Source organism: Boleophthalmus pectinirostris, unplaced genomic scaffold, assembly GCF_026225935.1.
Source record: "Boleophthalmus pectinirostris isolate CB_2022bp ecotype Guang Dong unplaced genomic scaffold, ASM2622593v1 HiC_scaffold_12, whole genome shotgun sequence".
Classification (NCBI taxonomy): domain Eukaryota; kingdom Metazoa; phylum Chordata; class Actinopteri; order Gobiiformes; family Gobiidae; genus Boleophthalmus; species Boleophthalmus pectinirostris.
The window spans coordinates 15,631,102-15,659,057 of record NW_026571018.1 but is presented as its reverse complement, the minus strand read 5'-3'; the positions used below and the strand labels follow the sequence as shown (position 1 = coordinate 15,659,057).

The 27,956-nt window shown below is 36.2% G+C and overlaps 1 protein-coding gene, 1 long non-coding RNA gene and 1 other non-coding gene across 15 annotated transcripts in view; 1 reads left to right on the top strand and 2 right to left on the bottom strand.

Moving 5' to 3' along the window:
* Window positions 1-1,631: 1,631 nt before the first annotated feature.
* Window positions 1,632-15,691, bottom strand: LOC129407541 (uncharacterized). Its single transcript, XR_008631602.1, has 3 exons — window positions 15,598-15,691; window positions 14,501-14,569; window positions 1,632-1,727 (listed from the first exon to the last, which is right to left on the bottom strand). It is a non-coding gene; the product is annotated as an uncharacterized LOC129407541 (long non-coding RNA).
* trnae-cuc (transfer RNA glutamic acid (anticodon CUC)) lies at window positions 15,273-15,344 on the bottom strand. The gene has a single exon. It is a non-coding gene; the product is annotated as a tRNA-Glu (tRNA).
* Window positions 15,692-16,045: 354 nt separating the features above from the next.
* Window positions 16,046-27,956, top strand: part of picalma (phosphatidylinositol binding clathrin assembly protein a) — a 45,099-nt gene continuing 33,188 nt past the window's right edge. For all 13 annotated transcript variants that reach the window (XM_020934596.2, XM_055149030.1, XM_055149033.1 and 10 more), the window contains exons 1-2: window positions 16,046-16,150; window positions 16,326-16,557. In XM_020934596.2, coding sequence (XP_020790255.1) covers window positions 16,428-16,557 — 130 coding nt within the window. In that variant the 5' untranslated portion in view covers window positions 16,046-16,150; window positions 16,326-16,427. The remainder of the gene's footprint in view (window positions 16,151-16,325; window positions 16,558-27,956) is intronic.

Below are 27,956 nucleotides of genomic sequence, written 5' to 3'. Positions count from 1 at the left end.
GTTACAGTTCAGATCTGTGGAGAGGCAACCCCGCTCACAATCAGAATGCCTGTTTTTCTAGGTATTTTTGAGCCATAAAACCTGTAAAACTTGTAATTTAATAAATGTAAGGTAGAGCTGTTTAATGTCATACTGTGGAACCTTCCTAGCAGAGCAATGACATATCCATAGAAACAAGCAGGTGGCAGATCCCCAACCAAAAAGTTATATAGCGCACCTTTAGAACCTAACTGTTGGAACGTAAATGATGTAATCTGAAGGACAAAACGTAAAAAATAATGCATAAAATCTGGTAATTTCAAAGGATAGGCACAAAAATTAGAAAAACTAAATTATATCTGAGGGAGCGCATTTTTATTTTTTTCAAATTATTTAATGTTGTCAACATACACTTTGTCACTTGTAGACTCAGTGCAAAGAGTAACCAATCACTATTTTGCTTTTACTCAAGTAAGTACTGTTACTTGATTAAAATATTATTCAGGAGTAAAAGTATGCTGCTAGAAAATTACTATGAAAAGTACAATTTCTTTAAAAAGTTACTCTAGTAAATGTAACTGCACAGCCCAGCTCTGATAACAGACTGCCAAGCTAGCAAAGTTGGAGAACACAAACATAACGCCTGTCACTATAATTACTGTATCGACTTGCCATTCTTTTTGTTATTTTTCTGTTGTACAATAAGATTTGAGCTGAACAAAGTTAAATAAATCACTTCTATGACTCATTAGAGATACAAACTAACTACTAAGAGACCAACTAAATGTTTCATTCTGTTATGTATTGCAACTTGTGTGTTTTTTTAACAATATTGGACATTTAGAATAGCTTTTTCAGGGTAATTTTTTAGGATTATTGAGTCAGTGGCATAAATTAGTTAGTAGTTAGTCTTAAATATATTGCAGTTCAATCTTTGTTATTGTGACAGGCCTTATACATAAACTTTTTGCAACCAGCTTTGCAATTTCAGATGTAAACAAAAGGGGCCATTGTTCAATTTCACATTCCATCCCTCTTGAAAAATCACCTATACTTTCTTGTCTATTGTTGTGCCCCAGTGACAATTTTGTACCAGGTTCTGCCTTTGTAGCAAACTCACAATTTTGAGTGCATTACAGCCTCTCCTATATCTTTGAAGTATCTTGAAAACACAAAATATGTTGTATTTTTGCAATAAATTCAGCGCACTTACCTTACTCTGTTGTATTGTTTGGGCATAGCAGTATCTTAGTGTGTTCCTGTTGTAAATAAAAAAAAAAAAAAACTCTGCTGATTTGAATTCAAATTTCTATTTAAGAAGATGAAGATGCTATTTAGTATTATCCACCATTCTGCTAATAATCTTAAATAAATATAAATAAAGCTGTTGTGAGTAAATGTGAGAAATTATCTTTTTAGTTATTACCTAAATTAAGCAAATATTTCTTCAAGATCCTCTCACCCCGGGCCCAATCTTGAAATGATGCTCAAAACTGGGATCTTATTTTTAAATACTAATCGGGGTAATTTGTAATGGCCGGAGATTTGGCAAAAAACAGCAAAAGGAACAATGTAGATCTATTCGAGAGGGGCCCGATAGCGATCTAGAGTGGGACAGCACCTCAATTACCCAGAGTGCATTTCATCACTTCGTCCAGGGGTTACATGGGGTCTGTGTTATCTGCGAATCTTCTTCCAGGAATCACAGCAAACAATGGGGCTACAGGACATATTTGGACATTCATTACCTGAAACAAACAAATAGAGTTACATAAGACGAAAAACATTTGGAAAATTTGTTTTCAATAGACCAAAGGCATAGTTTTAATTCATTTTTGTGCAAGTAATTTCAGTTGGGAGCATGGCCTCATATGACCCAGCACTGAACTCATACAACCTCATCTAATTGAGAGCCACGGGTACAAATCATGTTGCTACCCAAGAATGTGGTACTGTAATAAAAATGCTGTGTTACATTGCATGGGATTATTAACTGTTATAATTAAGGATTAAAATGAAATGAAAGTACGTGGGCCATCTTGGAGTGCTTGGAATGTAATAAATTACATGCAAAATACATCAATAAGTAGAAATACAATAATAATTAAAGCTACTTTCTGATGTATGTTGTAATGTTGTTTCCTCATCAAAAACATACCCGGAGTTGTGTGTGTTGTTTCTTTCACTCATGTTTGCAATACACAAACCCTGCATATTTAGTGTGTGCTCGTTACTCAAACAGAAAACACTGTTCCCCTTTGTGATGTCATGAGGTAATACAGGAAGTGCTCCACTGTGTTTTTAAACTCCATACACCTTGACCAGAATCATTTGGTTAATTTCAAGACAGGAATTTGCCAATCTCTACTGAACTGAAAGTAAAATGTGTAGAACTAGAAATATGTAGAACTTTGAAAGCACTGTTTAAAGCACCCATATCTAATGTGATAATGTTGTTTCCTCATCAAAAACCTACCTGGAGTTGTGTTTTGTTTCATTCACACATGTTTAAAACACAAATTCTGCATATCTCAAACAGAAAACACTCTGTTCCACCTTGCGATGTCACGAGGTAATACAGGAAGTGCTCTGCTGTGTTTTTAAAGTCCATACACCTTCACTAGAGTAATTTGGATAATTTCAGACCTGGAATTGTCAATCTCTAGTGAACAAAAGGTAAAAGGTAGATGTTAACTTGAAAATTAGTGATTCATGACTTCACAAGGTGGAACAGAGCATTTTGAGCTTTGGAGATGTAGACAGACTAATAATGAAGGATTACTCAAACATGTATGAATGAAACAAAAACAAAAAAAAGAAAAAGCCCACAATAATATTTTTTTTTAAATATAGGACTTATATTCCATACTTTTCAAGAACACATTGCTTGCACTTATATAATAACTTAAATGCTAATCATGGAAGTATAATAAGGCTTATTACATAACTATGATGCTAAAACTATAGTAGCAGTTAGCTGGTACCAAAGCTATTTTTCTTCACCAATTCCCCATTTGAAAAAAAAAAAATCTTCTTAGATTACATTATACCACGCTTTTTAAACACAGCCATGTTGTTTGCACATAATAAAATGCTTCATAACTATAGTAAGTGATCGACAGGTCTAAATTAGAAAATCACAAAGGCTGCAATTTTTTTTTGAAGTATCATTTCAATCATCAACAAATTATCCTTTCTTATTCTGCATAAAAACTACTAGCCCGGTTTAGATCTGTGTTCTGAAATGTGATTTGATTTCATATGTATTTTTGTCAGTTCTTCAGGATGAATATTATTATTAAAGAATATTATTATGAAAACATAAATCGCTAATTAAATTGCAGTGCTTGTCAGAAAGATGAATCACAAGATAGTGCTAGAGAAATATAGCGATAAACGATACTACTGACACTACTTAATGTCACTAACACAAAGCAGGACAATCCCATTAAACAGATTTTTAAATAGACCATATCATTAAAAGTCATGAGCTGCAAACAATATATTACAGAATTAACAGATAATTAGCCAAGCAGTAATTTACTGCTACTCTCTACAGCTCATATCTTTCCTTATTAAATAAAAATCGCAAAAATCTCTCCACTACTGCAAAGAAACTGTCCAATATATTTTGAGCCCCAAGACATATTGTTCCACTGTTCATATAATCAATGATAAGTCGATATAGTATGTATCACGACAGACTTACAATTTGATATTTTTACCAAATCAATAAATCCCATTTTGTGGTTTGTAACTCTGTAGAATATTAAGCAGTTTCAGGAAGTAACTGAATGTGATGTACATATTCTGATTACAAATTTAGAGTAACCGTATTGTAGTACATTACTCTTTCATTTGATAGTATTCAGATTACAGTTACTGTTCTAAAATCAAAAGAATACATTGCTGTATTTATTTACTTATTTAGACTTCAAACTACATAGAATTTCCAGTTAGTGATGGAAATTCATAAGAAACTGTGAAACTTTTTAAATGTATGTTGTGTCTTTACACTATCATTTAAATGCAAATTGATGTAAAAGTATTGTGTGTTTAACTATTCAGAACACAGTACTCAGACTGGCCCATGTACTGCAATATGTTACAGAATAAATTTTAATGCAGGTATTCAGTATTCTGCAAATAAAAACATTTTTCAAAGTACTTCTTTTCAAATATGTTTCAACATAGTCAAGAGTTAATTCAACTATGACAGTGCTGTAGAGTAAAAAAAAGTCGTTGTTGATTCACAGTGTTAACGTCAAAAACTTAGAAAGTGTCTGTTTTGAATATTACACTACATCAAAGTTGGCCTTAGAGATAGGATGAGGAGCTCAGTCACACGGGAGGAGCTCGGAGTAGAGCCGCTGCTCCTCCACGTCGAGAGGAGCCAGTTGAGGTGGCTCGGGCATCTGTTCAGGATGCCACCTGGGCGCCTCCCTCGGGAGGTGTTCCGGGCATGTCCCACCGGGAGGAGGCCCCGGGGAAGACCCAGGACACGCTGGAGGGACTGTCTCTCGGCTGGCCTGGGAACGTCTCGGGATTCCCCCGGAGGAGCTGGAGGACGTGTCTGGGGTGAGGGAAGTCTGGGAGTCCCTGCTTAGGCTGCTGCCCCCGCGACCCGGCCCCGGATAAGCGGACGAAAATGGATGGATGGATGGAAGTTGGCCTTTTGTAACATTTCCAGCGAGAGAGCTGCAGTCCGAGAGAGAAGCCACATTTCACCGTCCGCTAAGCTAAGCTAACAGCTAACAGCGTTTGTGTTTCAGTCCATGGTTTCAGTAGAACTGAACTCAACGAGAGCCTCAAGTCCAACCACCTTGACCAGGACTAACCCGACACCCGCATACGCCTAAACCAGCTGAGTCCCGCTCTGCCTCTGTTCCGTCTCGAGGAGACCGCAAACAGCGGGTCCACGATCACGCAGCCCAAATCCAAACACCCTCACACGGCCCTATGTCTGCCTGCACCCGGTGCTGATTCCCCATTTCCAAACGAAAATCAAATGTCTTCGACACGGAGCCCCGGTCTGTACTGAAGTGAAGGGCAGGTTAGCATTACTTAGCTTAGCATCGTTAGCTTAGCTCTTCCACGTTTTCACCGTGTTGTTTTTCACGACTAATTGAATTTTATATATGTGCTAAGTAGTTGTAATTTTTGCCTTAATCTCATTCTATTTTTGTGATTAATGGCATTTAGGGGTTTTTGTTTCATGTGGGTCTTGTATTTAAAAATAAATAAATAATAAATAAAAGTAATAAAATAATAAAAGGGGCAAATTTTTTTTCAAATTACCCTTCAAGTTATTTATTTGAATGGTTCCTGTATACAAAAACATACAGCTCATGCAACAGAATAACCTGCTTAAAAGGAACAAACAAATAATGATATATGCACCATAATGTATTTACTATATATTTACTTTTTAATTTTTAATCATGTCTCATGAAATATTGAATAGCCCGTATAGCAAGGTGGTCACTTGAATGTTAAATTTTTTTCTATTCTATATTTTATTTTACAGATCGGTATGGACACATTTCTTGCTGGTTGAGCCTGGATGGCACGGCCTTTCTACCTGTGACTGAGGTGGGAAGGACAAAGGTTTTTTATGTCATTGTTGACCTGGCTGAATTTGGTGAACACTTCATGGCACTTGGTCCTCAGACTCTCACAAACTTTACACCTGTCTTCAAAGGACTGTCTACAACATGGACGTTGGATGTGTCAAAAGCAACCCCAAGAGTGAAAGACTGACTCTTGAGGCAAAAAGTTTCTGCAATGTTAATGTTTCATAATTAGCAAGACTCCCTCTATTGTGAACATTGTTATTTTTATATAATGGAGAGAAGATCTTGTTTCAGTCAGACATGCTCCTCATTTTTGGAGATGAGCATGCCTGAATTCCATTCAAAACAAGATCTTGATTCATCCATTGACTGCTTGCATTGAAAAATCAACTTTAAAAAAGTAAATGACAATCTTTGTGACCAACTGCTGAGGGCACAGAGAATTCCTGCTGTCAGTTGGATTTTGCAAAAATAGTATTGTGTCATATGACTTGTTTAAATTGTGTTGATTGTATGATGTGCATTGTTTTAATACAAGTTAAGTTGAAATGGAATTTTGTGGTGGTTTTCATTATTTTACATTTGTAAAAAGGGATTATGAACTAGAATGACCACAGCATTTACAACGTATTTAGAGAAGAAAGAGTTACTATTGAATAGTGTTACATGAAGAACACTACATTATTTCTACTTCATGAAGTGTTAAAACAGCAAAATAGAGTAATTAGTTTTTCACTATACACTAGTGCAAAAAAAATCAAATCTTAATCAGTGTCCAATTCAACTATGAGGAGTGTGATTACATCACTTTACCAGTGTTGAGCCCTTGACATTTTGGAAAGTGTAGTTTTAACTCATTTTATTGTGGACCCCATATGACATGGTAAAAGTGTTAATTCAACTTGTATATTGGTAATTTTAACACTCTTGAATTTGCTGTTATTTTGTGCTACTTATTTTGAATTCATCATTACCATTTATATTGTTGCTCTTTGTTATTATAATATATTGTGCTGTTTGAGCTACTGTGTCCAAATAATTTCCCTTGTGGACTAATACAGTTTGTCTGAGTCTAAGTCTATGAGCCCCAGTTTGCTGTTTATAACTAGTAAGTGACTGACAGGTCTAAATGAACAAGAACACATCTGGCTGGTTCTATTTCCAGGATGAATCTGAGCAGAGCTGTATTCGACAGGAAAAAGACATGATTCCTGTGTCTTTCTTTTGTCTGTGTTTTTAAAAATGTGGTGTTAAGCAACATGATGTAATAAAAAACAATTTGTTGGCCTTGCTAGCTCGAGGTACAGCATCAAACAGTCTGAGCGCTGATGCTTCCAGACGTCTGCACTTTGCACCAATGTAACTCATTAGAATAAAGTAAAAAGGCAATGTCTCTCTGACAAGGCCACAGCGCTGAGAAGAAGCTGTGATTAGCCCCAAAAGTTTCTGCTGTAAACATTATTGCATAAAGCATTTCAGTCAGACTTGTCTCATCAACAGTTTTGTCAAAAGAGCTGGCATATTCTTGCATATATTTAACGTATAGTATTTCTCTATTCGGAGGCAGTAAGTAAACAAGTATTATTGGTTGTTTATATTGCAAAAGGTCCATGTGAAGCTAAAATGAAGTTGTTTGACACTATCCTACATTATATTTTACTGTCAATGGTTTCAGAAGCCTTAATAAATATGGATAGAAAAGTACTAGATTCAGCACTATTGGCTTTTTATGTCTAGCAGAGAAGTACAGAGGAATGATCATTATTATTCTAGCAGTCTTTATTCTACTACTATCCTACTTATAAACTACCTTGCTTTATCTATTCTCAGGCACATTGGTATATTAAAGATCCTATATTATATTATTATTAAATTGACTCTTGTGCACTTTAAGTCATGTTATAATGTGATTACCTCACCAAAGACATACTTGGAGTTGTGTTTTGTTTCATTCACACATGTCTGAATAACCATTTATTGTTAGTCAGTCTACATTTCCAAAGCTCAAAATGCTACCAGGGTTTGTGTGTTAAGCATGTGTGAATGAAACAAAACACAACTCCAGGTATGTTTTTGATGAGGAAACAACATTATAACATAGATCAGAAAATAGCGCAACATGTGCCCTTTAATTTACATCACTGAATAGCATGGTACTTATCACGATTATTTTCTCAATCTGTACATGATCCATTGTTGCTGCACTAATTAAGTCATAATAAAGTCTGACCCAGTGTCCCAAAATGATTAACCTTGATAAATGAAGGAGAAATTAAAATGCAGCCCTGCGTTAGTAATGGCTTCAGTGTGGGTCCAGCCAGCTGTTTTCTGTTGAGACCTGCCTTAGTAAAACCAGAGGGGAGCTAGACCAGTGGTGGAATGAAGTAAAGGTATTTAAGCACTGTATTAAACATGCACTGTGTAAGTTTTTAGGGGTCTGTTACCTGCTTATGGATATGTCATTGTTCTGCCTGAAATGTTCCACAGTATGATAATAAACAGCTCTATCTTACTTTTATTAAATTACAGCTGGTTTAATAGCTCAAAAATACCTAGAAAAACAGGCATTCTGACTGTGAGCAGGGTTTCTTCTCCACAGATTTGACCTGTAATTTTGTCTGGAATGTTTCACAGTATGGTATTAAGTCTTTCTGTCATCATGAAGATCAAACCAGACCAAGCAATAACATCTCAATGGAGAAAAACATTTGACAGAGCCTCCACCATGAAAGTTACACTGTGAACATTTAGTTAAAAAAAAGCAGATACTTTTACTTCACTACATTTTTTAACTGGACTGAAAAGTAATAGTATTTTTATTATAAGTTGAGACATGTTGAAAAGGCTGAGGGTTTTATTTTTAACACATTCATAATTTGAGCAAACAAAACTATACAAATAAAAACTGGAGACGCAACCCTGCTCACAGTCAGAATGCCTGTTTTTCTAGGTACTTTTGCGTTATAAATCCACCTGTAATTGAATAAATGTAAAGTAGAGCTGTTTAATGTCATACTGTGGAACATTCCAGGCAGAGCAATGGCATATGCACAGAAACAACAGTACTTCTTCCAACACTGAGCTAGACTGACTCCCAAAACAGTGCTGTCAATATTAGCCCTCTTGTACACATCCAGACTCGCTCACACTGACCTGAGAAGAACTATGTAAATCTTTGGGACTGCTGCTGTCAGCCCATCACACAAACTGCTCAAATGAATGCATGCTTCTATTCTCCACGCACCACTGGTTTTCATGCTCTGTCCCGAGAAAACCCTCACAGCATATTAATGGCTTAACACTGTGACCCAAATTACAGGCTTTAAGGAATAGTTTAGAGACATAAATGGATCTGATGTTACGCCATTAGTCATAAATGCTACTTTCAGCCCACATGGATTCTCTTCAGGGAGCAGACAGGTAGGTATTAAGAGGTATGGAAATCTATAGATACTTTTAGCAAATGTCATCGATGTTCTGTAAGAGTGTTATGCTAATTGGAAGCACTAGAGGCTCTGTTATTTGAGTTATATACACTTAATCTGAGCTTTACTAGTATTTTAACACAATCTGATCAGAAAGAGCTGACTTGGTTGGAGCTACAACATGTGATTTTGATTGATTGATTGATTTATTTTATTTATGAGACAGGGACAGTGCACAATATACATTAACCTTAACAGGAGAGATGCATCGTGCCAGCCTGTAACACTAGAGCTAATTTCCACTTGTAGTCCCTGGTGCATGTTTTTTAGGTTTGATGAGATGATTTGTGCTGTTACACAAGTCCCTCACATAAAATTACAGCACAAGCTAGCCAGTTTTTCAGTTAGTTACTCTTTTTTTTTGTTGAAAATCAAATAAAACACTTTAACAGGACCATGACCACTCATACTGATCACAGTTTTCCTAAAAATGTGTTTAAATCTGCTTTGTTTTTTTCTTGAGTTTTCAGACTATTTTAAAACTTATTTGACAGTGTTTGTTAATCTGTGCTTTGTGTCGCCATGGTAACTTGTAAACATTCTGCCAATAGAGATATATGCAGAACACCCCCAGTGTGATATCACTGCAAAGTATCACCTGAGTGTAAATTAAAGACAACAATGAGAGGCTTCACATCAGTCATCACGATAATTAACTGAAAGTCAGTCAGAAGTAAATCTTAAAGAGGCACTATGTAATTTTAGCTTGTCTCCATGGAGATGTTATTGCTGTCCCTGGAATGTCCCATAGTATGGTATTTGAAAGTACAGTATATGTGGCATTTATTTCTTTAGAGTTAATATACTTTGAAATTTGCTGCTCAAAAATACCTTAAAAACATTACTTCTTATTGTGAATTAGATTGTCTCTCCACAGATCTGACCTGTAACTTGGCCTAGTGGCATCACCAATTGTCTCCCTGGTGATAAATAAGTAAACATAAATTACAGCAAGTTACATAATGTATTTTTAATGTAATGTATTAAAAGTCTGGGTTAGCATCTGTTATTGACATTATATTGCAAGATAAATCATCAAAAGTAGCAGGAACAGGAACAAATAAATAAAAAAAATAAATAAAAACTACTATACATGAACAATAGTCTATTTATGCTTGAGAATGCTTATTTGTTTATGGGTAAATTTAGAGCAAAACACATTGGAACAACATTCAACAAAGCACAACTGTTGAGTCAGTAGTATGAGTTAGTATTAGTATTTAGTTTCATTTGTGATAAACTAGAATTACACATTGTGGTGGGACTGATGCATGTTTTACCTCATAAACAAAAGCTGTGTGAGTCACCAGTACTTCATCACTGGAGCTAAATGACCCCGACAAAGGCCATTGTTCATATGCCTGTCAATCACAACCACTTCTAATCAGGTTCAGCTTTTAGCATTAGCTCTGAGAGGTGAATGGGCCTCACAGTCTACATCTGTTTTCACCGAGCTGTTAATGTTTGTTAATGCTGAGGCTGGACCGTTGCCAAATTGTTTTCCACATTTATTATATTTGAAAACACATCCTGTCTGTCACTGGGGCACGCACTATTTTGCAAACCACTGCTGACTCATAAGGTAAAGTACAAGAGGACGAGTAAACAAGAGGGTGCAAGCAGCTTTTAGTTCATACTTGTCTATTTACTGTTGGTTTCTTGTAGGAAATTGAGTTTCCGGGTTCATCCACAACTAAGACAAGACAAGTTTGAAAGGGCCCATGTGACGCTATTTTCTGATCTATGTTATAATGTTGTTTCCTCATCAAAAACAATCCTTGTGTTTTGTTTTATTCACACATGTTTAACACACAAACCCCGCATATGTAGTATGTGATGTCCTGTGGTAATACAGGAAGAGCTCCACTGTGGTTTTGAACTCCATACACCTTTATTAGAATCATTTGGATAATTTCAGCCATTCAACTGTTAACTTGAAAACTTTCATGACATCACAAGGTGGAATAGACCATTTTGAGCTATGGAGATACAGACAGACTAATAATAAAGGCTTACTCAAACATGTGAACAAAACTAGGTATGTTTCAAGGTCATAAGAGTCAAATTTGTGAAATACTGGACTTTTAAAGAAGCTCCAACACACATACCATTAGAGATACCGAGTATGAGGTCAGAGAAAAAATATATAAAAATGTATAAATTAATAAGAATGTATAAATCAATAAGAATGAATAATCTATTGCAATTTAAGGACATCATGCCACCATACTGGTTATAGTTGGTTATGTAAACAAATGCATTAACTGCCCATATTATCTGTATTAATATAGTAATTTATCAAAAGAGATTTAGTGAAAGATAGTCAATTATTTATGTTTAAATGCTTGTAAATGAAGACTATGCTACATCCTGTCTATTTTTATTTATTGTATTTTTTGTATTTTTATTTATTTTCTGAGCCCAGTGGGATGGGAGGGGGTTATTTTATATACAATTTTCTCTTTTATACAAATAAATGTGATTGTATATTACTCACACAAAACTAATAAAGTCTGGAAAAAAAAGTAAATTATCAGGTTTTAAATCAGTTTCTGTGAAAAAAATCATGAAAAAAAAGGTTAGATAGATTGAGTATGACGCCCACTGCCCCAATATCAGCACTGCCCTGTGTGACATTAGCTCAAAGAAAATGATTAAAATGTACAGATTAGGTTGAAACAGGTCAAACGCAACACTTTCAACCTCAAATACAGGTCACTCAGAGAAAAGTTGGAAGTCAGTATCTTTTATGTGAAGTGAAAATCTATCTGGACTGGGCGCCGTCGTGTTGACCCCCTTTAGCCATTTGACTGACACACAAATAATTTGGCGTCTTTGACAAAATGAAAAGGCCAAGTCTCCTGGCCTTTTGGCGGGATAAAATGTCGCCGCTTGGCATGCAGACACCACTCGCGCTGTCCCTCGGAGAGTATCCCTGCATTAGCTCCTCTTCCCTGCCATTATATACATGAGCAATGCATTTATTCACAATACTGTATTGGTGGCAACAGTATACAGCAGTGTCTATCAAACTTCAAACACATTTATAACCTCGTTTTTATTCCACGCTCTTGTCTCTTCTTTTTTAATATAAGTTTTATGATGATTATTTATGTTCTCATCTGACTGTATTGTGATTTTAATATCTTTCTTATTCTGTAAAGCACTTTGAATTACTTTGTGTATGAACTGTGCAATACAAATAAACTTGCCTTGCCTTGCCTAGTTCATTTTATTAGTTTGCAGGGTCCAAAGTTATTCCTCACTCGCCTTATACATTCAGAGCATCTATTAACTAGGGATGCACTGGTCCAATGCTGGTAACGGATATCAGTGTTGGTATTGAAAATTTGTTGGATCTAATACCGACTTTTAAATATCAGCTTTCTAATATTGGTTCAGACGGATACATTGATGTAAAAAGACAATTTACTGGTCAAAGTCTCATAATGTTTGAACTTTTATTTACACAAAACTGTTCTCTAATTACTTGATGGATGAATAACATGATGGATAATCAGTTTTGCCTTCTTTTGTTTTAGTTTAAAGGAAATAAATACTGTTTTCAATCTCTGCACTGGTATCGGTTGATATTGGTTACGGGCAAATACTTAAAGCTTTATTATTGCAATCAGTATCAGAACATGAAAAAGCTGGATCAGTGCATCCCTAAAATTAACCACAATGATATTAAGCAATTATAATGCCCAGACACCAGAGCTGAGTTTTACAACTTACATATCTGTTCATAATACATATTAAAAATAATAATTATACAGCTCACCGGGCCTTTAATTGAACTATGTACCCATTTTAAAGGTGCAGCATGTAACCTGTCTGGTGGAGGGGGCCGCTACCTACTTGTCTACATGGAAATGTTATTTGTTTGCTTGGAATCATAAGTAATTCAGAACTAAAACAGACCAGAGCTAAATCAAGTCAAACTTCATGTATACAGAAAAAAGGGACATATCAAGACTAACCAAGGTCAGGACTAAGCCAAAACTGGACCTGTACAGACCAAAATTCAGGATATCATGATCTTATGGAGTTAAAATCTGGACTAAACTTATAGAAAACTGGATTTACACTCTTTTCCAGCATTTTCAAAAATAGGGTTGTACTTAGCTTTACCGCCCTGGTCGCATTGCAGCAAACTCATAGTGGTGCATAATTAGGATGCTTGGAATGCATAAGGTAAGTGAGCAATAACTATGGACCACTGCAGACCATTTACAGTGAACTAGTTCAGTTTTTTTTTTTAACTCTTTTAAGAGAGTAAAATCAGGTACAGGGTCTTTTAAGGTTCTATATTACACAACTGACTCAAAGCCATGTTATAATGTTATTATCTCATCAAAAACATTCCTGGAGTTGTGTTTTATTTAATTGACACATGTTTGAGTAAGACTTTATTATTAATCTGTCTACATCTCTAACGCTCAAAATGCTCTGTTCCACCTTGTGATATAATACAGTGGTAGTTTTCAAGTTAACAGCTTCTTTTATCTTTAGCAATTCCAGGTCTGAAATTATCCAAATGATTCTAGTGAAGGTGTATGGGGTTTAAAAACACAGTGTAGTACTTCCTGTATTACCACATGACATCACAAAGTGGAAGTGTTTTCTGTTTGATAGAAAAACTCAGCCTAAATATGCAGGATTTGTGTGTTAAACATGAGTGAATGAAATAAAACACAACTCCAGGTGTGTTTGTGATGGGGAAACAACATTATAGCACAGATCCAAACATAGCGTAATAAGGGTGCTTTAATCTTGGACTAAATTCTATGGACTACAAAAAGGAAAACAAGATGAATCACTAAAGTTTCACCACCAAATCAAATGTGTGCAGGACTGATATAAATAAACAATGCATTAAAGTCTAAAATTTCCTCTGGGTTATTTTAGCCCTACAAATCAATATATCTTTTTAGATCGGGTACTTTTCATTTTGGAATACAATTACCAGCAAAATGGTGAAATCTATTGCTTTACTTTCCGGACTTTAAATTGAAGCAGTGCCTTATATACTGGCACAATAATTTAATTTGAATAGATTTTCTCTACAGGTTTGACTTATCAGGGCGACAACAGCTTCTCGGTTGAATGAAGTGACAGCAGTAAATTACTTGTGTTGGCAAAGGAAAAGCTCGGGGGAACTAGCAGAAGCAGAGAAGGCACTACTTTTTCATCTTGCCTGTCAAACTCTACAAAACGCACTAAAAACAGTATCCCGATGTCTATACGTTTTGCTTTGGTTTCCTCTCCTGTTACATAGATATGATACAGCATATTTTAGTCTATCAGAAAGATCCAGTGTCATGTGTTTGTTGCATACTGATGTTATCTTCAGTGATAATCCCTTTACGCTTTTGTGGTTATTGTTGTTTTCCATTTGTTGGGCCTTCTGCTGTGGACTATGTGGAAATCCCTTGTGAAAATAATACTGCATTATCTCACCTTATCTTCCTTACTTTGTATAAACAATGAAGTTCGGCTGCATCTCGGCTTATTTGAAGCTGTTAGCATCTGCAATAGACAAGAAGAAAGATGTCATGTGGAAACTGTGATTAACTGCAATAATTGTGGAATAATGTTATTTATTCAAGCAATTTAAAACCCACTGCTAAACTATCAATTCAGATAATTTGACATTTATTTTATTATTTATTTATTTTGACATTTATTGTACTGCTTATTTTAAAATGTAACTTGTCATGTTGGGGATCCACCACCTGTCAAAAATAGCTTGAAAACATAGATTATTTATTTTTTATTGTTAAATACCACTTTAACTGCAAAAGAAAAAATATACAGTATGTATACATTACTATTTTTTATTTTTTTTAATAGCAGTTAAGTAATAAATACATTTTCAAATATTGATTTAACATACTATCAACATTCAGAGCAGGCTAGACCATGTTAATCTTATGTATTTAATTCAAACTCAAGTTTACAATGGAAATATAGGTACTTCTGTAATGGCGGCCATTGACCACTAGATGTCATCATTAATCTAGCAAATGGGAAGAAGTAGTGGCACGTGAGCAAAGAAACATCAGCCACTTCAGTAATTGCTCTGACAGGTGACACCGGCTCGTCTTCATCAAAATGTGTCTGCTTTCCCTGTAACTATCCACAGCAGTATAACGCAGCATGTTTATGTATACCTGTGAAGTGGAGAACCTGTCATATGAAAGAATTCCTAAGATCCTTCTAAAAGACTGTGTTCCCTGACCGGGAATCGAACCCGGGCCGCGGCGGTGAGAGCGCCGAATCCTAACCACTAGACCACCAGGGAAACATACCGGAAAATATACACGTGACAGTTGGGTAGTTCACTCATACTGTTGTGACAAATTTCTGTATACATAATATAAAAATTGCTACAGGCAATACTTCACCACAAATATTGCAACATATGTTTGTGCTACAAAACAGAAAGCACTCCTGCAAAAGGTTGTTGTAGTTGCTCTAGACTAGAGGCGATAATTAGAGAACTACATCAAATTTCAGGCCAGGCCAATAACCTTATAAAGTTTTATTACACAAACCTCGTGACAACACTCCTCTGTGCATGAGAACCAAACTTTAAAATACCGGGGATGTGGAGGAAATACACACGCCATTTTCCTTGAAAGCCATCAGTCCATTTAAAAGATGATTTAAAGCCAGCGGAGGGAGGCGCTGTAAATAACTGGACTGAGTTCAGCGTGGGAAACGACAAAAAAAAAAAAAAAAAAAAAAAAATCACAACAGCGTCAAGTTACATTTCTAACTACGACTGTACCGGAAAAGAGAAGGGTGTAACTTCAAAATAAAATGTGGTAGACGCGTTTTAAATGATTTGTCAAGTTCCGCTCCAAATATTTAAGTGACTTGTATTTTTTAATTCATAATTTTGAATATTGTACTTAAAATAGTTAAATTACAGCAGGATTACTGTGATTTAGAAAATATAAAATCACACCGGGTTTTATACTTGAAGTACCGCATGTGGAAGTCGCGTGTCTTGCCCGTTTGTGTGGCTGTGAGAGTGTGAGAAAGACTTGTACGGGAAGAAGAGAAAAGACCGTAGACGTGTGTGGGTGCGATTTAAATATCTGGGTTAGTATCTTTTGACCTTAACCTCACTGCATTTCTCACTGGTGTTCGCTGATGGCTTTTACATTTCACCGCGGCATGTCTGTGATAGTTTTACGCGTGTTAGCTCCGCGGCTAGAGCTAGCTTAGCAGCGAAACGTAGCGCCTCATTATATCCTCTGTCTTCCTCTTCTCTCAGTGTTCTCAGGTGGCACCCGGCGCTCGGATTGACATCGACAACAAGACGACTCCATTGGATCTATTATTTCTACTAGGGTCTGTGTTGATTTGAGGCAGAAAAATGTCAGGACAGAGCATTACGGACCGGATAACCGCGGCTCAACATAGTGTCACCGGTTCGGCTATTTCCAAAACTGTGTGTAAGGCGACCACACACGAAATAATGGGGCCAAAGAAGAAACATTTGGACTGTAAGTATACATTTAAAGTCTTCCCTTGTCTCGTATGTTTAATCTGTCTGTGATATTTGAGGATACGCATGGTTTTGTATCGTTATGCTGCAGCCGTGGATCGGAGGCCTCTGGTACATTTAACTCGAGCAGCTGTGCAATGGAAACAATGCACCGGTTTTAACCCAGACGAACTCTTTTAGCGATAAAGTTACAGCTGCGACGCATTTCAGGAAAGCAACTAACCAACAATTATTGATTTTTAACTATTTAAGAATTCCCCATGCATATATAGTCAAAAATGTACCCCATAGTTTAAATATAACCTGGACTTTAAACTGGCATAGCAAAATTAGACTTGCTTATTAGAAGTAACTCAAGTTTATTTATATAGCGCTTTAAAACACATATATAACTACAGTAGATGTACAGTACAATGAACAAGATTAACATGGACATTAAGATATAGCTAGAATGCTTGTTTAAACAGGTTAATTATTATTATTGTAATATTTTAAACATATAAACTACACTAGTAACTACACTGGTCTAAAAATTACAGCTTTAACCAAATGAGACATTTATACTCCACAAATGGTATAAAATTTTTTTTTATTAAAATTAATTTAAAACGTCTCTCTTGACAGTCTATGGGGAACTCTGTGCTGCTACAATAAGGAAGTTTAACCTGTTATTTTAAGGGATAAATTAGGGGTAATACAAATTCAGCAAACATAATTAAGTATTACTGTACAAACCAAATATTTTAATCTGTCTGGCACGTCAGACGGCTCTTGTTGTCAGTTGGGTACTGGCTACATTCACAGTAGTACTGTAGTTTGAGAGATAACTTTATAATAACTATTCTTTATGTCGTATTTGGCATTGAAAGAGGGCAATACATGCCATTTAAACCACATGTTTTTTTTATTGGTGTAATAATGTAAACTGACCCTGCTGCCTGTGTCAAACGTAGGCTATTGCTTTGTATAATTTTATTTCAGGAAGTGCATGTGTGCTGTGGACTTTGACTCCGATCATTATCAGGACACTGTTTCTTTTCATTGGTCTGACAACATGTCCCCTTGTTTCAGGACAGGCTTATTTTGGTCATCGATCTCCCATTCATAGACTTTGGAATTCGTTATCTAGAGCTCAGCATGATCATTATTCACTGACATACTTGATGCTTGATGGAAACTTCTAGTCGTGGCACAATTTTTTATTATGTCTTTTCCAAGTTTTTGCAACTTTTTGTCAGAATTCTCCACTGAGGCAACTTAGGCCAGCCCCAGTATTCATGAAAGAATATTTTGTATATAAGACACTGTCACCAAGAGCTGTGCAATAAATTTATTTCACTCAGTTTTAATTCATTTCAAAGTCATTCATTCAGTCATTTCTAATTATCAATGGTATACTTGGGTCTTTTAACAGTGACTACTAAAAGGTCTACAGCCAACCATAAAAAAAACCCTCATTTATTTAATGTGAGAAAATTAATAAGATTTTTTTTTTGTTTGTTTGGGGGGTGTCTTTTGGCTTAATATCACACAGCTCTACTTCATGATTACTTTATGATTCTATGACTATTTTAAAATGGCGGCAAAAAGAGCTGATTAAAAATAAATGTAACAAAGAGCTAGTCTAATCTTCCAAACATTTTTGCCCTTTTCTGGTAAATTTTTTTTGTTAATTCTGTGCGATAATTCAACCTCAACTCAAGATATTTATAGGCATATTTTAGCACATTCCTGATCCAAATAATTTCCCTTGTGGAGCAATAAAGTTTGTTGTGTGATTATTGTTACCCCGGAAATTCGAAAGACCAACAAGATAATAATTTTTGACAATATCACCCATACCGTGCATACTTTTTACCCATGAAATATGATGGGTGCTGTGTGTTTGCAGTGAAGAGTCAGGCCCGTGACTCTCCTGAGTACAGACAGGTGATCTCTGGCTCCTCCGTGCTGCCTGTCTGGAGTTAATCTTGAGACACTTGTGCTGGCAGCAGTCACACTTAGGTTGGAAGTATTTAAAGAGGTCTGGACTCCGATCTTATGTTTGAACTATCCACGTAGGGCCAGATATAGCCTGTGTGTGTGTGTGCTGGGCTGCTCCGTCTTCCTCCTGTCTGGATTGCAGGTGAGATTGTGTGCTTCTCTTCTGGGCTGGAGAGGGGCCTACTTTGACATTCTTTAACGCTGGCATGCTAGATAAACTCAGTCGCATAACTCGAGCACTGTGCAGCTCCCCAGACACAGCCCGGTGAAGAAGGCACAACAATCCATCTATCTCTGACAACCACAGCAATTAACATCCTTGTTTGTTTTAAGGACGTGTCAAATGACTCTTAAAGGTGTGTGCATTTTTTGTTGGAGGTCCGTCACCTTTTTGTTTCTAAGGATATGTCACTGCTATCTTAGAATTTTTTGCAATATGACATTAAACAGATCTAGCTTATATTTATTCAATTACAGGTGGTTTTATTCCAGTTATTTAAAAACAGGGATTCTGACTGTTAGCGGGGTTACCTCTCACCAGATCTGAACTGTAACTCGGTCTGGTTTGATCTTCATGAAGATAGAAATGTTTAATGCCATTCTGTGAAACATTCCAGACAAAGCAATAACATCTCCATGAAGAAAAGCATTTGATAGATCTTCCACCAGAAAAATCACACAATGCAGCAAGTTAATTGAGTTACACAATAAACTAAATTATTAGAAAATATGTGTGGCCGATATTGACAAATTATTATCTTTTTTTTTTTTTTTGCATGATCCCAATAGCAATTTTCAGACAATATTTTAACACGTAATCTGGATTTTAATAAAATGTGTTTGAACATGCCTTGGTTGAGGCTCCAGTCAAGCACACAACGTAAATGGACCTTATAATTAACCACAAAAGGGCAGAAATGTCACTTCTTTATTACACTAGATGTGTCTGTCTAGTTTATTTTTAAGGTTATTTTAAGCCTGTCATGATGAAATTTTGAAGTGAGATATATTGCTGAAGTCAATACAGATGATAAACGATAATATCGAAACCAAAGCATAAAGCAGAATTATCCCTCAAAACGTATTCTAAATGTACAGTATTGTTAAAAAATTAACTGTAATCAATGAAATCAGAGAATGCAAGTTCATAATTCAACCTTCTACAGCTCAAATCTCATCGTAGAATAGAAAAAAATCGAAAATTTCCCTATGGTACGAAGAAAAAGTCCCCACAATAAATATTGACCCCGAAAAATGATTGTTCCAGTCAATGTAGTATTTATTGTGACAGGCTTAGTTATTTTTACTAGTAATTATACATGATAACTCTATATTCTAATCTTGCATATTTTCAAAACCACTTTTTTTGTTAGATCTCCCACCTCTACTAAAGAAATGCCTATGGTTTTTAATAATATGGGTTAAAGCTGGTTGCATTAAGTATCAACTGTAGATCAGGAGTATTTAAATGTCCATTGTGTAACTTTACTGGCGGAGGATCCATCACATGCTCTCATGGTAATGCTATGGCTTTGTCTGGATGTGTCTCAGTATGGCATTAAACCAGACCAAGTTACAGGTCAAATCTATGGAGAGCAACCCCGCTCAAAGTTTTTCTTTGTATTTTTGAGCTGTAAAACCACCTGCAACTGAACAGATGTAAGGTCAAGTTGTTTAATGTCACACTGTGGAACATTCCTGGCAGATGAATGACATATCCTTCACCAAAAAAGTTACACAATGCATGTAAAAAATCTTGCCTCTTGAGAAATCTGGACTTCATTGACTGCCTTCTCCTTTTAGTGTTTTTCCATTTAGGGAAGAAACTCATTTCCTCCATTTGTCTTAAATTCACATGAACGTGTAAAGCGTTTAGTTAGTGGCACTTTAAAGTTTGTGTGTGCTGTCATGGAGGGATTAACTCACCGCGGTTACAGACGGTGCTATAACTTCCCTCTGTGTGGCCTTTATTACCATTTGAACATTTGGTATGCAAATACACTGCCTGGTTGGAAAGTCACTCCCAGGATTCAAAGAAAACTGCCTCCTATTGCATAATTATGAAAATTTAGCAATGTTATGCATAAAGAAGACATTATGGTTTCGGGGGTAATTACATTTGTTCAATGACAGGTATTTTATAGCTCACAAATATTTTAAAAACATGAATTCTTACCATGTGCAGGCTTGCTTATTCTTATCCTTAGATCTGACCATTGACCTATCTCCATTGTGTTTACCAAGTTTATTTCCATACTGCCAAATAATAAAGGCAAAACAGTAATATCTCCATGGAGACAAGCAGAAAAGTATACAGTGCCCCTTTAAGTACAGAACAATGATTTTACATTTTGTTAAATAAAAACAGCCATATTTATATAAAATGGCTTAATGAAACTGCTAAATTGACTTCAGAACTGTAGAGTTGAGAAGCTCCACCTTTCATATTGACATTTCATGAGGTCACTTTTGTTATTTCATTTCTTTGTAAAAAAAAAAAAAAACAAAAAAAAAAAAACTTTTATTTCTGTCCACAGTTGCAGTAGTATTTGTCAAGAATTTGTACTGATAATGCGCCAGTTGTCGTCTTCAGCAAATTCCAAAGATTCAGAAAGCATCTGAACATTGTTGTTTGACCCTGGTGAATATTATGAGTTTATATTATTCACCGTTTTTGACCTGGTAGTAAATAATACTAGAGTATATTTTATTGGAGCATACTTTTCATTCCAAGGAATCTCTATGTGCAACAAAGAAAACAAACAAGAACAAGAAAAATAGGCAGCAATTAAAACCCTTTGTATATATATTAAAAAGGTCATACCTAATTGTTTTTTCTTTCCATGGATTTTAGCAAAAATTGTCTTGCCCTAGTACAGATATATAGTATAAGCAGCTCTTGAGGTCAAAACAAGACAACGGTGAACTATCTGCGTCTAATTATTAAGTATTTTATTGTCCAGTTATCAAGAAGTGCACTGTTAGCATGCTAAACTGCTGTGGCCGATGAAGCTTGTGAAACGTGCTTATAAACTCATCGGTGTGAATATTTAAAAATTCAATCATAAGGTAAGTAACCACAGCAAATAATTAAAAATGAACCAGTTCTGTTTTTCACGCTTTTAATGCAGTAAAAATCTGCTTTAAAACTGCACTAAATTTACCAGAATCAACAATTAAAGGTCCTATATTACGCAAAATCGACTCTTGTGAGCTTTCAGCCATGTTATAGTGTTGATACCTCCTCAAAAACATACTTGGAGTTGTGTTTCATTCACACATGTTTGAGTAATCCAGCTTAATGCTAATTATTAGTCTTATCTACATCTCCAAAGCTCAAAATGCTCTGTTTTAGGTTTGAGAAAAGAACTTGGCCTAAATAGATCGATCAGAATAGCGTGAAATAGGCCCTTTTTAAAAGACTGACTAAATAAAAGTCTGTAGTTCTAAATATGACCCATACACGTCCTCAAAAGTGATGTCAAATAATTTCCACTCCTAACTTGGCGAACCAATGAACTCCAGTTTTTGAAGCTAGCATGTCTACAAAGCTGCTCTCTTCACCTTTGCACACCTCACGCACACTGACTGTAAGCCACACGCTTATTCAGAACTGCCCTTATGTTCCACAGCCACACCCAGCTATGGGCATACAGACTCATTTGTACTGGGTGAATTTCAGGAATTTGAATGTTTCTATTCATGTCTCACCTGTTCTGAGGTCTGATGCCGGAGGTGGAGGAGTTGTGTTTTTTGTGTCTGGTTTTATGTTGCTTCTGGCACCATGATCCGACCACACAATTTGGTATTATAATTATTAAACCCTGTAACGTTTTTCCTAGCACTGCGTATAAAAGAAAGTCTTGATAAGAGGTGTAATTAACAACAGCGATTATACGCTATGGCTCCTTACCAGTTAATGGTACATGACATTACGTAACGTCTTGAATAATGTAGTTATAAGGAAGTCGAGGGTTCAGGGTTCATGAGAGGACTTAAAAAAAACCAAAAAAAAAAACCCAAAACTTTTCTTGTATTATAGGTACATTGTGTAGCTGTTCTGACAGAGGGTTCGTCAAAAGCTTTTCTTTATGGAAATGGTTTTAAACCTTTTTATCTTCTCAGAGACCAGTACAGAAGTCTCAGGCCAGATTTGTGGTGAGGCAACCCCACTCACAGTCAGAATGTTAGTTTTTCTAGGTATTTTTGAGCTTTAAAACCACCCGGTAATTGAATAAATGTAAAGTTGAACTGTTTAATAACGTTCCAGGCAGAGTGTATTGATTGAATATTGATTGAAACAAGCAGGTGATGGACCCTCCACCAGAAATGCACCTATAAGTTAAGAGTCTGAATCTACCTGATTTTTCTGTTTTCTGCATTGATCTAAACTGTACACTACATAGTCTGAAAGCATGTTTTTACCAGAGAAATGTTATATTTTATTGTTACTTGTATGCAGAGGAAATTATAGTAGCCATTGCGATTTACTAATTGCGACCATTTTTTAGTTTTTGAGTTGTAGGTCTTTTTGTTGATTAATTGCATCGAGAATGTCAACACTGTCAACAGAAGATTATAAGGATTTATATAGGCCACAGCAGAAGGGAGAAGGCATAGAGTGAGTTAGCTGGAGTTCTGGTAGTGATTGGACATTTTAACCTACTTTTGAAGATGCTGTTTACTAGTTCTTCTCTCTGTAGTTTTTGTACGATACCCTAATGATCTTGAGATCTTATTCCAGAGTCACACCATGTCCTTTTTAGTCCACAAATCAGCCAAGAATTTCTTTAGCTGACTGCAGCCCTTGTGATTTTATGATTTTAATTGGTTTGTGATTAGTCTTTCCTCCCTGTGTCACCTGTTCTCCCTGAGCTCTGTGCTGGGGCATCGAGTAACCAGGCTAGAGTGTGCTGCAGACTTACCACTTCTGCTTAGTCTGAGCTTTAATGCACTTGTTTTAGGTTGAACAAACTAATATTGTGTATTTATAGGGCAGTAAGGTTTAAAGGGCCCATTTTATGTTATATTCTGATCTATGTTATAATGTTTCCTCATCAAAAACATAACCGGAGTTGTTTTGTTTCATTCACACATGTTAACACCAAGCCCTTCATGTGTCATTGTGTTCACTTGACTGTGTTTTTCTACTCCATAAATCATCACTAGAATAATTTGGATGATTTCAGTCCTGGAATTGCCAATCTTTACTGAACAAAAGGTAAAAGGTAGCTGTTAACTTGAAAACTACTGTTTTGACATCACAAGGTGGAACAGAACATTTTGAGCTTTGGAGATGTAGACAGATTACTCAACACGTGTGAATAAAACACCACCGCAGGTACATTTTTGATTATGTAACAACATTATAACATGGCAGTTTTGCGTAATATAGGACATTTAAGTCAAATGTTCTAATGTCAAATCCGTCTAGTCAACCAAAAATGAATTGGTCGAAAAATATTCTTGTTGACATTCTTGGCAATTTATGAACAACAGCAGAGATGACAATAGGAGTGAGTTGGCTCTAGATTTAGTAAAGAATTGTGCTTTTAATCTGCGATTCTACATACAAATATCCAGTTTTAAGACCAGTTTTTCAGCCCAGCTTTTAGTTGTCAAATGGATGCACAGAACATGTCTTTAGTCGACCAGCAATTTCTTGACTTGGATATAGCCCTAGCATTATGACACCCGCTTATTTATTGCTGCTGTGGCAAATCTGTGGAACCGTATTTCGCCAGACTCATGACTATACAGTGAACCTAGAGGTGATTGTGAAATGTAGAAGAACTTGAGCTAACCATAACTTCATCTTTTGTCTCTGCCGCAAGAATTAATGTGAATAATTGTAACTAGGTAACTATTTAAAGGTGCTATAATCATGTAAAACAGGACTAGTTCATTTTAAACAGTTTACAGTACTCTAAAGTCATTCGACACTTACCTTTTTGAGATCCATGTATCCTAATTTTTCTCGGTGATGAGTTCATAAGTGCTTTCACAACTTTCAGAGGTCATCACTAAAGCTAACAACTAGTATGTAACTGTGTAATTCCTGATTTAATTTTAGAATTACATGCAGATGGTACACAGCTGACTTATTTTGAGCTCAAGAGCTGCTTGTACAATATCTGTTCTGGGTCAAGACATTTTACTCAAATACAGGGGGAAATATGTGTAGAGGGTGTGTAAATAATCATTGGCTATTTTTAGTCATTATCTCGTACGTAAACAAAACTCCAAGACAGATTAGAAATTGTTTTGTCTAGTCAACTAATCAAAAAACAAATCATTGACTAGTCTCCCGCTAAAATCCCTAGTTGTAACCCTGCCCTAGCCTCTACAGCCTACATTCAGTTCGCTTAAATATCAGGAAGTATCGTAACTCATTGTTGTGGTGTCAGCAGAGTTTTGCCGGCTCTTGTGTTCCTGCGCCTGAAGTGACTGGCCTGTAAGGGGTTAGACATTTCCGGATACAGGAAGTGTCCCTGTAGTTCCTAAAGTGAGCTCCGAATCGCCCAGGATAAACAGCCAACAGGAAGTCATTACATAATCCCGCCCCCTTCCCAGAGCGCTTGGAGACGATCACAAGTCAGATTGGCTCAGATGTTTTTGATGCTCTTCCCGTAATTATGGCTCTGATTACACGACTGCATGACCTCAGAGACGAACTGCAGCGGAGGAATGTGTTTGACAGTGTCCGCATGTTATAATCATGTTATCTTAAATCCTCCCTCAAGCTTTTCAAACTCAGCTACATCAAACTGGAGACTGTAAGGGCGTTATCCACACCAGGAAGTAACAAGCACAAATAAAACATTCCTTAACTATAAGGCTCTTAAAAAAACATTCAATCTTTTAGTATTGGTGCGGAGTTAAAGGTGAACTATGTAACTTTTCTGGTGGCGGGTTCGCAAAACCATACTGCAGAACATTCTCCAGGGAGCTTTGTAGCCAAAGGAACATTTCCATGGAAACAGGCCCTTCTCTAAGCCAAAACTCAGGTTTGTGGAGATGTAAGCTTGCTTAGAGTAACGTAAGGACATTTATTTTTCAGAACAATAATAACAACAAAAATGTAAAAAACATACTTTATTTTAGTCAGTCTTTGGGCTAAAAAGGAAACTCTTTTGACCACTATATTACATGATCAAAACCAACATATCCGTGGAAAAGTACTAGAATCGTCAATGTTCAGAGAGAAGAAAACACACTGTGGACTAATGTGTAGTTCCAGAGAATCACAACACAGTAGCGTTACAGATCTCGTACTTCCTTTTTTGCGCAAGGGTTTACTCATCACTTCCGTTCTCATGTTCTTCTTGGACCGGCACTCAGCCTCATGTGCGAATGCAGCCGCACTCTCAGAGCTACTTTAATCCGACTCCTGTCATGTTACCCCTTTTGGAAACCCTCCATGGAAGCACCACCAGAACGCTGCTTCTTATAACTAAAGCCTTGTCTGACTCTAGCAGCTGCCCAGTTTTCTTTGGCCACTGCTTCAAGCCATGTTTCCTTCTACTGTGTCAACTGTGCCAGAAGTCAGTTTTGTTCATCTCTCTACTCAGGATGGGACAGTATTAAGGTATAACATGGTATTAAAATGATTGAGCTTCCTGACAGTACTCACAGCTTGTTCACAGCATTTCACTGGGTCTGTGGAAAAACGGCACCCCTCACAGCCTTGAGTTCATAGATAATTTTTGGTCATCAGGGGATCCCAAAATAATATGCAATTGACCAGGGACGCCCAAAATAAAATAGTTGACAGTAAAAAAAATCTGGTCTATTGTGTTCTTGACTGTTGTTCTTGACTATACTACTATAATTTCACCATATTATACTGTTTTCAATTTTACAAAATTATAAAACAATGCTTACGGTGTAATTGTTAAATTATATCTGGAAATCATCTCACAACCCCCAGGGAGAGTTTGACCCCCACTTTGGCAACTATTGACATATGGGGCTATCATATCACACAGTAAATAACCATAGTCTGAAGTCTATTTCTACGCTGTGCTATATAGACTTCACTGAAGGCTACTTGTTTTGACCTGATAATTGTTTCCCCGAATCTCTGTGCAATAAAGTAGTGAATAAACAAGGAGCAATGTCAAATGAAAACACATTTTCAGTTAAGAACTCCCGTATTTTTGTTGAAGGTGCATTATTAAACTTTTTGGTTGGGGGTTCGTCATCTGCTTGTTTCTAAGAATGTCATTGCTCTGCCTGGAATGTTCCACAGTATGACATTAAACAGCTCTACCTTACTTTTATTCAGTTATAAAATTTCCCCCCAAAAAACAGGCATTCTTACTGAGTGGGGTTGCCTCTCCACAGATCTGACATACAACTCGGTTTGGTTAGATAGAAAGGTTTAATGTCATATTGTTAAACTTTCCAGACAAAGCAAGAACCTCTCCACGGACCCTCCACCAGAAAAGTTCGACAATGTTTCTTAAATATACAACTCCACATCATCAATTTCACTCGTCCCATCCCATTCTGTATTATATGTGCTCTTACATTGTTTATCAATGCTGTGTCTGTTAATAGTTTTATCTCTTGTGCTCTTTGGTGCGTGTTATTCTCAGAACATTTGTGACTTGAGTGGCACATTGCCCATATAAATAAGTTCACAGTAGCACTGCTCTGGTCTATCATTGACAGTGGTTTTCAATACAGTATATTTGTTGTTGTAAGAAACCTCTTTGTTTGACCTGAAATGTCCTTTTAAATGGATCCTGGCAGACCATTTCAGCCCACAGATTGAGTGATAGAACCCACTGTGTCATGTTTGTGTAAATTGGAGAGTCATCATGCAAATGTTGGCAGGGATTTAATGGGCTTTTCCAGTCTGGTATTAACAGCATTTGTAGGCAATTTTATATATATTTCTGGTGATACTAAAATACAATACACTAGCAACCACCAGCAGTGGAAAACACAGAATGCCATAAATGTATTTTCAACTGCACCAAAAATACCAATTTATACCAATTTTTACAAACTACTTTTGACATTTGAATTTCTTTTTCTGCCATTCTAATTACTTTATTGCAAACATTACTTACACAATTCAACATATAACATTACTGTTTGAATCTGAGACTGTCAGAAATCACAAAGGCTGTAGTTCTTTAGCCTGTCGCGGTAGATAATCTTGCTGTACCTGTAGTTTAGACCTCTGCAAACATGTGCTGCAATACAATGTGTACAATGTGCACTCTGATCAAAATCCTACTTTTTAATCTTAAATCTCAAATCTAATACTTGTCAGAAAAATTGCAATTGATTTTTATTTCAAAATTGTGTAGCTTTAATTTAAATTTGCCCTTTTATCTTTCTGAGCATCTGATTTCAGTTCAGTGGCGCGTGTCCGTCCAGATAGAGCTTATTAAAGTCTCA